The following is a 13,470-nucleotide window of genomic DNA, read 5'->3' on the forward strand; positions in this document are numbered from 1 at the left end:
CCTGTGTCATGTTATTAATTCCCTGTTCGTCGTCCTCAGTTCTGAGATGGGTATTCTGACATCCACTGCTCTGCTTCATCGGATCGTTCGGCAAGTGACCTCTGATGTTTTACTTCAAGAAATGGTGTTTTTTATCCTTGGAGAACAGAGGGAACCAGAAACTGTGGCAGAAATCAGCAGACATCCATTAAGGCATAGGTTAATTGAACATTGTGATCACATATCTGATGAGGTAAGCTATGTAATGATTGAGAATTGGACTTAGATTCTTTGGAATACTGGTTTTAATGTATTATACTTGAGATGTTTTCAATACAACCTCTTTTATTGGCTTTAGAAATTGAAAGCATGACTCGCAAGATGGCAAGAAGAATAACTTAAAGATATTTTTCAGTTAGCTTTTATCAATTTTGGTTTCAGATAAGCATAATGACATTGCGAATGTTTGAACATCTTTTACAAAAACCCAATGAGCACATTCTTTACAACTTGGTCTTGAGAAATCTTGAAGAAAGAAATTATACAGAATGTAAACCTTTGTGCCCAGAAGATAAAGATGTGGTAGAAAATGGACTGATAGCAGGAGCAGTGTAAGTTTCCATCCAACTCCGTGAGTTCAGCATTTCATGTAGAGATAGAACTTTCTCTCTCCTCTTATCTATCTCCCTTATCCTCAAAAGAAATACCTCTTACAGTTTTAAAGTTCTTAAAAGTAAAATTAGATGCATTGATACTACCATCCTTTTACATTATAAATAATATCGTGTATTCGTTAGATCTAATAAAATAGTATAGAATGTTAATTTGCCTAGAAAATATGCATTATTCCTTAATCCTTTATATTAGCAAAATTATGTAACATTTTCTTAGAACATAGCAGAGAATCTTTTGGTTTAGAAAATGTCATAATAAAATAGTGTTTTTTATACGTCATTAAATTTAACTTAGAGATCTGGAAGAAGATCCCTTATTTACTGACATTTCACCAGAAAACACTTTGCCAAACCAAGAGTGGCTTAGTTCTTCGCCTCCTGCTACTCCAGACCACCCCAAAAATGATGGAAAAACTGAAGTTCATAAGATTGTAAATAGGTGAGTTGCTATATAAAATTTGACTTCCATCTCTCTTACTTGTTTTTTGTTTTTTATTGTTATTATTTTTTGAGACGGAGTCTTGCTCTGTTGTCCACGCTGGAGTGCAATGGTGCGATCTCTGCTCACTGCAATCTCTGCCTCCTGGGTTTAAGTGATTCTCCTGCCTCAGCTTCCCAAGTAACTGGGATTACAGGCTCCCACCATGTCACCCAGCTAATTTTTGTATTTTTAGTAGAGACAGGATCTCACCATGTTGGTCAGGCTGGTCTCAAACTCCTGACCTCAAGTGATCTGCCCGCCTCAGCCTCCCAAACTGTATAACATGTAAGAGCTCTGTTCTTAGATGGTTGCAGAAATCTCATGAACTTGATCTCCTTTAAAGATTATGAAAAATAAAAAAAATAAAAAGAAAAAAATAAAGATTATGTCAGTTTTTTTGGTCTTGCTTATGTAACAAGTGCCAGCCTGCGGGCAACGCTTGATACTAAGAGAAAAGCTCTACTTAATATTAACCGTGGTTAAATGAACCCTCAAAGTACCCTCCCCCACCCATTTTTTTTTTTTTTTTGAGACAGAGTCTCACTATGTCGCCTAGGCTGGAGTGCAGTGGCATGATCCCTGCTCACTGCAACCTCTGCCTCCCGATTCTCCTGCCTCAGGCTCCTGAGTAGCTGGGATTACAGTCGCATGCCACCACACCTGGCTACTTTTTCTATTCTTTGTAGAGACAGGGTTTCACCATGTTGGCCAGGCTGGTCTCGAACTCCTGACCTCAAGTGATCCACCCGCCTTGACCTCCCAAAGCGCTGGGATTTCAGGTGTGAACCACCATGCTGGGCCATCCCATTTTTAAAAAATATAAATGGTTTAATTTTAAGTAATTCCCAATTGTAATAACATTGAGAATTGCTGGTTTGCTAAGATGTACTTATTAACCACGTGTGCTAAGTGTGGGGCTATTCCTTTTTGTTAGTCCGTGGTTTTGTGTTTTTTTAAAGTGCTCTTTTCTGTGGCAGTTTTTTTTTTTTCTCTCTTTTGCTTCCCTTGCAGTGTTGTCACTGATATACCTGGTTCTGGCAGGTGATTTTCGAGAAAAATTGCATGTGACTCAAGTTGCAAAATTAGGGTACATAAAAATCTCAAGTTCAGTTACTTTAAACCATTTTCCTGAGATTAACAAATATTATGGCAATCTGTCATTATACAGCAATCTGAAGGGGAAAAAAATGTCTTTCTTAGGCTTACTTCTATTTTAAGTGGAATTAGTAATTTTTAAAACCTTTAAAATAATGAGAATATGTAATCAATGAATTGTAAAAGTCATTCAACACAAGGAATTAACAACGTATAATTTCATTTTTCAGGTTTCCATTTGTATTAATACTTAACTGAACTTGCACTATCACTAGATACTTTAGCACTTATAGTTATTATTGAATTGTGAGAGTATTTGTTATTGATTATGGCCTTTCTCACTTTTACTTTTTTTCCCTTTTTTTTTTCACGCAATTGGGCATCTTGCGTAATTGTGGCCTTTTTCATTTAAGTTTTCTCTGTCTGGTACCCGATGACGCAAAATCCTCCTACCATGTCGAGGGCACAGGATATGACACCTACCTCCGAGATGCTCATAGGCAGGTAGGTGAAGTCACTAAATGTTGGAAATGAAATCTAAGAATAGACATGCACACACACACACACACACCACTTGTCACACTGCCCACCACCACTGCTCCAAGGAAATGACTTCATTATTATTAAAACTGAGACCTGGCATCTGGCTTGTCCTGGATGGTCCCAGTTGTAGATCAGTGAATTATCTTCATGCTTCCTCTTCACTCTCGAAAGTGTCTCTGGGCCAGGCACGGTGGCTTACGCCTGTAATCACAGCACTTTGGAAGGCTGAGGTGGGCAGATCACCTGAGGTCAGGAGTTCGAGACCAGACTGGCCAGCATGGTGAAACCCTATCTCTACTAAAATACAAAAATTACCCGGGCGTGGTGGCAGGTGCCTGTACTCCCAGCTACTTGGGAGGCTAAGGCAGGAGAATCACCTGAACCCCACAGGTGGAGGTTGCAATGAGCCAAGATCGTGCCTGGGCAACAAAGCAAGACTCCATCTCAAAAAAAAAAAAAAAATGAGACCTGGTCTCTGCTGTCACTACTTTTGCTTTGTGCAGGTGACCTTAGTTTGCACTTCACCGACTGTATGTCTCCATCTCAAGATTTCTTTATGCTCTTTAATTGTTTCCCACTTTAAATTATATCTCACCATTTCTGCTGCTGATCCAAAACATGATATCTTAGTAATTCTACCCACCACGCACCCTTGATCCTCATCCACAAGACGTGATCCTTTTCTCCTTCATTCTGATGCAGACAGTGATTCACAAGTATAGTCCCTCTGCTGCCCAGCTCTGACTCCTTCAGCCCTTGCGTTTCACCTTTCTACCTCACTCAAATGACTTGATTGAAGGTTTGCGCTTAGGTACTAAATTAAGGAGGCTTTTCTCATTCTTCTTTCCTCTTTATAGCATTTTACATTGTAAGATTTTTAAAATTGTATTAAAAAATTCCTCCTGGAAAGAAAACTTGTATTGAGATAAAATTCAACGTTTTAACTATTTTAAAGTGTACAATTTAATGTTTTTTAGTATATTCACAATGTTATGCAACCATCATCACTAATGCCAGAAGATTTCTATCACCCCAAAAAGAAACCCTGTACAAATAAAGCAGTCACTTCTTCTTGACCCCTCCTCCCTGCCAACCCCCAGCCCTGGCAACCACTCATCTGCTTTCTGTTTCTATGGCTTTGCCTATTCTGGACATTTCACAAAAATGGAATGGTACTATATGTGGCCTTTTGTGTCTGGCATTTTTTACTCAGCATAATGTAATGTTTTCAACTTTCATTCAAGTTGAAGCATGCATCAGTTTCTTTTTATGGCTGAATAATATTTTATTGTATGGATATTTTGTTTGTCAGTTAGTGGACATTTGGGTTGTTTCTAATTGTTGATTATTATGAATACTAATGCTGTGAATATTCCTTTTTTGTTGAATACAAATTTTCCACTTTCTTGGGTATATGCTTAGTAGTAAAATTGATAGGTCACATGGTAATTCTGTATTTAACTTTTTTGAAGAACTGCCAAACTGTTTTCCACAGTGGTGGCACCATTTTACATCACCCAGCAGTGCATGAGGGTTCCAATTTCACCACTTCCTCGCCAATACTTTTTCTTTTTAAATTATAGCTACCCTAGGAGGTGTGAAGTGGTGTGTCCTTGTGGTTTTGAGTTACATTTCCTTATGACTAATGAAGTTGAGTAACTTTTCATGTGCTTAGCAGACACTTGTACTCTTCTTTGAAGAATATTTAAATCCTGGCCAAGTGTAGCGACTCACACCTGTAATCTCAGCACTTTGAGAGGCCAAGGCGGAAGGATCATGTGAAGCCAGAATTTGAGACCAGCCTGGACAATCCCATTTTTACAAAAATTTTTTAAAAAAATTATCCATGTGTGGTGGCATGCACCTGTAGTCCCAGCTACTTGGGAAGCGGAGGCAGGAGGACAGCTTGAGCTCAGGAATTTAAGGCTACAGTGAGCTATGATGGTGCCACTGCACTCCAGCCTGGGCAACAGAGCAAGACCCTGTCCCCAAAAAATAAAAAATAAAAAAATTCTTTGCCTATATTTTAATTGGGCTAGTTGTCTTTTTATTATTGAGTTGTAAGAGTCCCTTACATATTCTGCATAGTAGATCCTTATCAGATATATTATTTACAAATATTTTCTCCCATCTGGCAGTTGCCTTTTCACTTTTTTGATAGTGTCCTGTCGTTCGACACATAATTTTGCTTGTTTGTTTGTTTGTTGTTGTTGTTGTTTTGAGACAGAGTCTCACTCTGTCATCCAGCCGGGAATGCAGTGGCATGATCTCAGCTCACTGCAACCTCCACTTCCTGGGTTCAAGCAATCCTCCTGCCCCAGCCTGCTGAGTAGCTGGGATTACAGGCTTGCACCACCACACCAAACTAATTTTTGTATTTTTAGTAGAGATGGAGTTTCACCCTATTGTCTAGGCTGGTCTCGAACTCCTGGCCTCAAGTGATCTGCCCACCTTGCCCTCTCAAAGTGCTGGGATTACAGGTGTGAGCCACTGCACCTGGCCAAAAGTTTTTAATTTTGATGAAGTGCAACTTAACTATTTTTTCTTTGTGCTTTTTGTGCCATACCTAAGAAATCATTGCCTAACCAAGATTACATAGATTTTCACCTAAATCTCTTTCTAAGAGTTTCATGGTTTTAGTTTATCCATTTAGGTCTTTAATCTATTTTGAGTTAATTATTGTATATAGTGTGAGGTGGGGTTCAGATTCATTTTTTTTGCATGTAGACATCCAGTTGTCTCTGCAGCACTAGGTGAAAAGGCTATTTTCCATTAATTGACTCCAAGTGTAAAGTTTATTTGAAGACTGTCAATTCTATTCCACTGACCTATGTACCTGTCCTTATCCCAGCACCACCCTGTCTTGATTACTGCGGCTTTGTAGTAAGTTTTGAAATTGAGAAGTATGAATCCTTTAACTTGCTTCTTTCTCAAAATTGTTTTGGCTATTTGGAGTCCCTTGTAATTCCATATTAATTTTAGGATTACTTTGTCCATTTCTGCAAAAAAAAAAAAAAAAAAGCAGTTTTCAGTGTACAGTCTTACACTTCCTTCATGACATCTATTCCTAAGTATTTCTTTATTGTAAGTGAAATTATTCTGTGAACTTCATTTTCTGATCTTTCCTAATGTAGAAATACTGCTGGTTTTCGTGTATTGAGCGTCTATCCTGTAACTTCGCTGAAGTTGTTTAAACCACCTCCCACCCCCCAACCCCAGCCCCCACCATTTCAAACTTTCTCCTTTTTTAAGGCTTCTGCAGCATCATTCTTTGCTGCTGCTGCTTTTAGGTCTCAGGTGTCATTTTTACTCTGTCCCCCATATTATGATGTGGCAAAAAAAACAAAAATATCTATCAGTGGCCCTGTTTTCTATCTTCATTCCTTTGATATTCTTTTGGTTTAGCATTCATCCTGTCGTGAATTCTCTATCTGAGGTGTCCCCAAAGCTCTGGCCTCAGCCACTCAGATGTTCTTCTAAGACTTCAGACTTTATCTTTCCAAAGTAGAACTTACAATTGATTCCTCTAAAACTGCATCTGCTCCTTTGTTTCCTGCTCTGGTCAGTGGCACATCCATCCTCCTGGTCATCCAAGGTTTTATTTCAGAGTTGCCTGAGTGGGATTCATTCGTCTTCTATTCTCTTTAGCCTCTAGTTTATTGCCAAGTTGTATCAGTTTTGCCCCTACTATATCTCTCCTGTCTGCCCCCTTCTCCATTTTTGCTTTTAGCTTTCAGAATCCTAGTTTACATCTTTATTACCTCTGCCAGGATTACAGTAGCCTCATCACTTGTTTCCCCAGCTTGTTCCTTCTGCTTAGAAACCGTTAACAGATTAATCTCATTCAAGTGTGCATCTGAGAACCCCTTCTTCTTTATTAACTCATAAAGTATAAATACTTAGACATCAAATCTTAAAATTCAGGATCCTTTTGGATCATTTTCCAGCCTGCTTTTCTATATTTCTTACTATGACTTTCACTCGCTATCCAAATATAACATTTACATGCATTTATTGATGCTATTCTGTTTGTCTACAAGGTTCTCCTCTTATTTCTCACCCACCATCTGATATCTGTATTTCTCCACTGTCTTCAACATCCAGATTAAATGCCAGCTCGTGATTTATTCTATTTACCCTCTTTCTCCTCTCCCTTCCCAACAGTAAAGGTAACTACTTGTCTTCATGCTCATGGCATTATCTCTCATCTTGTGTGGTCCTTTGTGTTTTCTTTCTTGTCTTGGGGTTGTAATAATCAGTCTCTTGAGGGTAGGATTCATGCTTGATTTACCATTAAATCCCACAAAATATGTACCTTAGAACTTTATATATTTTACAATATCAGTAACTATTTAGTATTTGTTGAATAAATAACCAGAATAAAATATTTCAAAATTTGAAAAAGAATTTTAAAATTTACATAGTCTAAATTTTGAAATTTCTCAAATCTGAAAAATGTACAATTTTTATTTAAATTATTTGGATGGAAGTATGCTATTATATATATCTAATCTGCATATGCATATAGTTAATTCATAATACTTTAAAGTCCACATAAATACATGAATTCATCTGCATTAATACATGAATAAATTAATGGAGTAGGAAGTAACATTCAACTAACAATCAAGTAAAGACAATAAAAGTAAAACATATCTTTCGGCAGTACTGATTAGATTTTTAAACTGCTTTTATTCATTCTGTAAAGTTTCTCTCATTTCCATTTTGTGATTAAAATGGATTGTTTAATATTTATGATTGTTTCAGAAATATTAGAAAAACAAAAAGGATAGAAGACATTAAAATATGACTTTCCAAGTCAGAATATAAGAAGTATTAATGTAAAAATGATTTCTTAAAAATTGAGATTTGGGTCAGGTACAGTGGCTTACTTTGGGAAGCTGAGGTGGGCAGATCACTTGAGGTCAGGAGTTCGAGACCAGCCTGGCCAACATGGTGAAACCCCATCGCTACTAAAAATACAAAAAATAGTTGGACCTGGTGGCACATGCCACCACGCCTGGCCATGTTCCGTTGTTGTTGTTGTTGTTGTTTTGAGACGTAGTTTCGCTCTCTCTCCCAGTCTGGAGTGCAGTGGCGTGATCTCGGCTCACTGCAAGCTCCACCTCCCAGGTTCATGCCATTCTCCTGCCTCAGCCTCCCGAGTAGCTGGGACTACAGGCACTCGCCACCACGCCTGGCTAATTTTTTGTATTTTGTAGTGGAGAGGGGGTTTCACCGTGTTAGCCAGGATGGTCTCGATCTCCTGACCTCGTGATCCACCCGCCTTGGCCTCCCAAAGTGCTGGGATTACAAGTGTGAGCCACCGCGCCCGGCTGCCATGTTCTGTTTTAATTTCCGGTAATTTCTAAACTAGAGAGGTCGAAGTAATTTTGCTTTATTAAATAAGGAGAATCTGAAGAGGGAAGGAATATGGAAGAAAACAGTGCTTTAAATTTATTTTGTTTCAATTCAAGTAAATTACATATTGGGGGAGACTTTTAAAATTCAGTTTTATTATATGAAATATTGTTGTGCTTATAAATATTCACACTGCTTCACTGATAACTATCTGTAGTGAAAGACCAGGGTTTTTTTGTTTTTGTTTTTTTCTTTCTAATCTGTCACAGACTAACACTTTTGTAAAATACAATAAAAATTAATTCCTGGCCGGGCACGGTGGCTCATGCCTATAATCCCAGCACTTTCGGAGGCCAAAGCGGGTGGATCACGTGAGGTTAGGAGTTCGAGACCAGCCTGACTAACATGGAGAAACCCCATCTCTACTAAAAATACAAAATTAACCGGGTATGGTGGCACATGCCTGTAATCCCAGCTACTCGGGAGGCTGAGACAGGAGAATCTCTTGAATCTGGGAGGCGGAGGTTGCGGTGAGCTGAGATCGCACCATTGCACTCCAGCCTGGGCAACAAGAGTGAAACTCTATCAAAAAAAAAAAAAAAAAAAAAAAGAATTCCTATTGTAGAAAATGAAAGAAAAAAAAAAAAAGACCTGAAATACAAACTCTGATTATTTCATAGTTAGATTCAACAGACATAAAACTCTTTTTTTTTTTTTTTTTTTTTTTTTTTTGAGACAGAGTCTCGCTCTGTCACCGGGCTGGAGTGCAGTGGCCGGATCTCAGCTCACTGCAAGCTCCGCCTCCCGGGTTTACGCCATTCTCCTGCCTCAGCCTCCCGAGTAGCTGGGACTACAGGCGCCCACGACCTCGCCCAGCTAGTTTTTTTTTTGTATTTTTTTTAGTAGAGACGGGGTTTCACCATGTTAGCCAGGATGGTCTCGGCCTCCCAAAGTACTGGGATTACAGGCTTGAGCCACCGCGCCCGGCCGACATAAAACTCTTCATAGTCAAATTGTTAGGAATGTTAGGAATGTTTTTAAGTGTTTGCTCTTGGTTTTTGTCCTCATCTCATTGTGGACAGTAATGAACACTTTGGGGACCAGCGCTGGTCCGTGGACCATTTTTGAGTAGCGCTGTTTGATCCTATCATAACATCATGCCTAGTGTGCATCCATTCTAGGAACCGCAGGCTTGTCTTCTCAGATAATGTGCATCAGTTCATCTGTGGTATATACCATTTTAGAATACATTTGAAACTTGGCTAGGTCTGACTTTTCTTTTTAAATGTCCTCTAAATCGGTGATGAAAGTAACTAAAGCGTTAAATTCCTTTAAAGGAAAGAGCTGTTAGGGTATTTTAGTAAAGTTAAAATATGTCTCTTTTTCATCAAAAACCAACATAAATATGGTTTTTATATTAACCAGCAGTTAATATAATCTTACCTGTGCCCCTAGTCAGAAAGATCTGTGTCATCTCTTCCCCCTCTCCCTTGATACCTCAAGCATAGCAGACATTCTGCATTCAAATGGTTTTTTTATATGCCTATTTGAGGAAATCATTTCTATTTCATCTTAATTTGTTTTTGTTCTTTAATGATTCACATGCTTTTTTCCCCTGTAGTTCCGGGACTACTGTGCTATCTGCTTAAGATGGGAGTGGCCTGGGTCTCCAAAAGCATTGGAAAAGTGCAATTTAGAAGCAGCTTTCTTTGAAGGTCATTTTTTGAAAGTGCTGTTTGACAGAATGGGAAGAATTCTTGATCAGGTAATACATTTTAAATTACTAATTTTCATATTATTTTGTTGCCATTCACCACAAAATCATCTCAAGTCTTAGTAGATCTTCAGTAAAGTACTTTTATTGTTTTCTTACTTTTTCCACTGGGTGACTTTTTCATGAAGCTTGATTGCCAACAACTGGCAGATTTCTGATGCATTCTGTATATTAAAAACATTTATTTGGCCTACAGCTGCTACAGCATTGTTTATTTTACTTCTCATGATAGGCCATTGTCTTAATATCCTTAACACATTTTGGAGATGATTAGGAGTGCTTTCCTTTTATGACTTGCTTAGCCTTTTAGTTAGTACATTTAGCACAAATACAGATTCTCAATTTAGAAGACCCTAAATGTCAGTTCAGATTGAATCTTGAACACTCTGGTCTCAATAAAATTACAGAATAGTGTTAGATGAACCTGACTCTTTAGACAAAACTTATAAACGATACTCATTTTCATAACAGAGAGGTGAAGTAAAAAAGCTTAATGTACTCCTTTAAAGGTGGATAAAAATCACCATCAGCTGATAGGTTGCTATGTACATCTCATCTGTTAGGAGAAATAAATTTGGGATTATGGAATCCCTCCTTCCATCTCTCATTGGCTCATAAGCATAGTGATGAGAGAGCTTTGAAATACTTGATCCATTAGAATATAAACCTGAAAGAACACAACTAGCATAGTACTTTCCTCAGTGTAGAAACTGAGTGGACCAATTTGGAATTAATTTTCAATTGTATATTAAAGTACTTGTTCTTTTTTAGCATTTTAGTTAAATATTTATGTGAACATAGGGAATTATAAAAGAAATTCACTAAGTAGGCTATCTTCAACAACCGGAAAGTCAAATAAAGAAATTGTAATCTAAGAAATATTTCACTATGTTAGAGTTTAGTCAGCATTGTTTCTGACAGTAATCTCTATAAGAGACCAGGTCCTTTTTTTTTTTTTTTTTTAACCTCTTAATTGCATGCGCTGTATTTCTAGTGTTGCTTCGGTTGGTTGTTTTAAACCTGACAACCAAAGTATACAAATCTGGCTATTAATAGGTATTATGGCCTCACATCATGGCTGTGTAAACCTCTTGGGTAGCCAGGATTCATCAGTTTATTGTGTTTTTTTTGTTTTTTGTTTTTGTTTTTGAGCCAATTTGCTAGGTGTAGTTTAAATTTGATTAAGCTAACGAGCAAGAGTTAATAACAATGAGTATCAATACAGTAATGTTTAGAAATTTTGACCGAAAGTATTAAAAAAATTTAAATTTTAAAAAGTAGTTTCTGAATTGGAAGATCCACCCTGAATCTTCAAACTTGAGCACTTTTTCTCTAGTTTGTAGAGTGCTGACACAAAAGGATACATTGAAAGCAGAATATCTGAAATGCTTAAAATACTTTTCAGTTTCACCAGATAGTACTTCATAGCACAGAGCTGATTCATAGACTGTTTCAATCATGCTTCCTGTAACCCTGTATCATAGGCAAGACAGATTTCTAGTATTATTTTACAGATGAGGAATCCTTGGTTTCAGCTATGTGACTTACAGCTAGTAAGCTATGGAACCCTGCCTGAGACCTTTTATCTTTAAAACTCTTGAGCCCGGTGCACCTTAGTCCCAGCTACTCAGGAGCCTGAGGCAGGAGGATTGCTTGACCCCAGGAGTTCAAGGCTGTAGGGCGCTATGATTGTGCCTAAGGATAGCCACTGCACACTAGGCTAGGCAACATAGTCAGACCCCGTCTCTAAAACAAAATAAAAAACAAAAAAAACCCTTGATGTTCAAAGCCTTTTTGGTAAAAACATGGTATAGTCTGATCTCAGAGATGAACACGAGTCCTAGGAAGTTAAGCATTTTGGGCCTAGTTTCATTTTCTTTCTTTCCTAAACATTTTTGCTGAGAGTGATACTTGCTTGTAGTTTCTTTTTTTTCTTTCTCTATTTATTCTTTTTTTTTTTTTTGAGACCGAGTCTCGCTCTGTCACCCAGGCTGGAGTGCAGTGGTGTGATCTTGGCACATTGCCACCTCTTCCTGCCCGGCTCGAGTGATTCTCCTGTCTCAGCTCCCAAGTAGCTGGGATCACAGGCGCACGCCACCATGCCTGGCTAATTTTGTATTTTTAATAGAGACGGGGTTTCACCATATTGGTCAGGCTGGTCTCAAACTCCTGAGCTCAGGTGATCCACCCGCCTCAGCCTCCCAAAGTCCTGGGATTACAGGCATGAACCAGCACACCTGACCTCCTTCTTTCTTCTTTTATCTTTTTCTTTTGTTTTCCTCTTTGCAGGGCATTTTCTTAGTATATATTCCTAGTAGGGTCTAAGTAACCTGACTGAGATTAAAAATTTAATATGAATAATTTGGAAAGTGGCTAATGTCTTCATGCATAATTGAGAAGTTACGGTATCAAGTATTCATAACACTATTGTGTTATCACAATGCTAATATTTAAAAAAATCGTAATACAAACATTTACTATTGTTTGTAATGGTGGTGATTTTAAAAAGATATTAAAATACTAAAGTCCATAGCAGAATGGAAAGAACACTGGGAACATTGTAAGGAGGCCAGATCTTGTCCCTACCCTGAGCGTGATGAGTTTGAATTTGATCAAGTAACTTAGCTACTTGTCACATTTTCTGATTGTTAAAGTGAAGTTGATATTACTTCTTTAACTCAAAGTTTATTATCTCAGAATTTGAGTTCAGTCCAAAAACATGGGCCAAGTCTATCTGGCATGTCAGAGAAATCTGGCTTGCTTTCCTTTCAGGTAAATACTGTATAAAGTGTAAAATAAAGGGACCTCCAATAATAGATATAAACACTTAACTACCGACAACCTCCAAAAAGGCCAGCTTGTTTTAAAGTTATTACCAGTAGGAAGTAGAGACCATTTCTGAGTACAGTGAAACAAATTTGTCTTGTTGAAATTTATTTTCATTTTTACTACATTAAGAAATCTGTCAGCCTTACATTTCTTAAGCAACCTATGACCTAGATTTATGTTAAACTATAAACCAAAGTAACACCACACAGAAAAAATACAAAGTCTAAATAGTAATATATTAATTTAAAGCCAAACTGTATTGATTTGTTTATTTAAGCATCTGCAGATGGCAAAATTTAGTGACCTAAAAACTTAGCTACCTGCAGTGAAGAGTCATGTACAATTCTGGACTTAAGTCATATTTTAAATTTTTTTCTACTAAATGCATTCTTTTAAATTATTTTTTGTAAATGATTCCTTCATACCTAAAACACAATTTATTGTGAATTCATTGTTTATTATGAGTTGAGTCTCAGAGAAGGCTATTCTGTTGCAAATATTATCAAGGGAGGAGGAATGGAGAGAAGTTGGTTAATGAGTACAAAAATACAGTTAGAAGGAATAAGTTCTAGTATTCAGTAGTACAGTCAGGAAATTAGTTAACGAAAACTTATTGTATATTTCAAAGGAGCTAGAAGAGAACTGTGATGTTCCCAACACAAAGAAAAGATAAATGCTGGAAGTGATGGATGTCCCCGTTACCCTAATTTGGTCATTACATATTACACATTGTG

The 13,470-nt window shown here is 37.6% G+C and overlaps 1 protein-coding gene across 1 annotated transcript in view; it reads left to right on the forward strand.

Annotated features, from left to right (window-relative positions):
- The window catches only part of FAM160B1 (family with sequence similarity 160 member B1), a 45,277-nt gene that overhangs the window by 26,043 nt on the left and 5,764 nt on the right, over positions 1-13,470 (forward strand). Inside the window, exons 10-14 of the mRNA XM_030941266.1 lie at positions 40-232; positions 421-590; positions 949-1,092; positions 2,643-2,733; positions 9,755-9,898. Coding sequence (XP_030797126.1) covers positions 40-232; positions 421-590; positions 949-1,092; positions 2,643-2,733; positions 9,755-9,898 — 742 coding nt within the window. The remainder of the gene's footprint in view (positions 1-39; positions 233-420; positions 591-948; positions 1,093-2,642; positions 2,734-9,754; positions 9,899-13,470) is intronic.

This window comes from Rhinopithecus roxellana, chromosome 11 (genome assembly GCF_007565055.1).
Source record: "Rhinopithecus roxellana isolate Shanxi Qingling chromosome 11, ASM756505v1, whole genome shotgun sequence".
Taxonomy (NCBI): Eukaryota; Metazoa; Chordata; class Mammalia; order Primates; family Cercopithecidae; genus Rhinopithecus; species Rhinopithecus roxellana.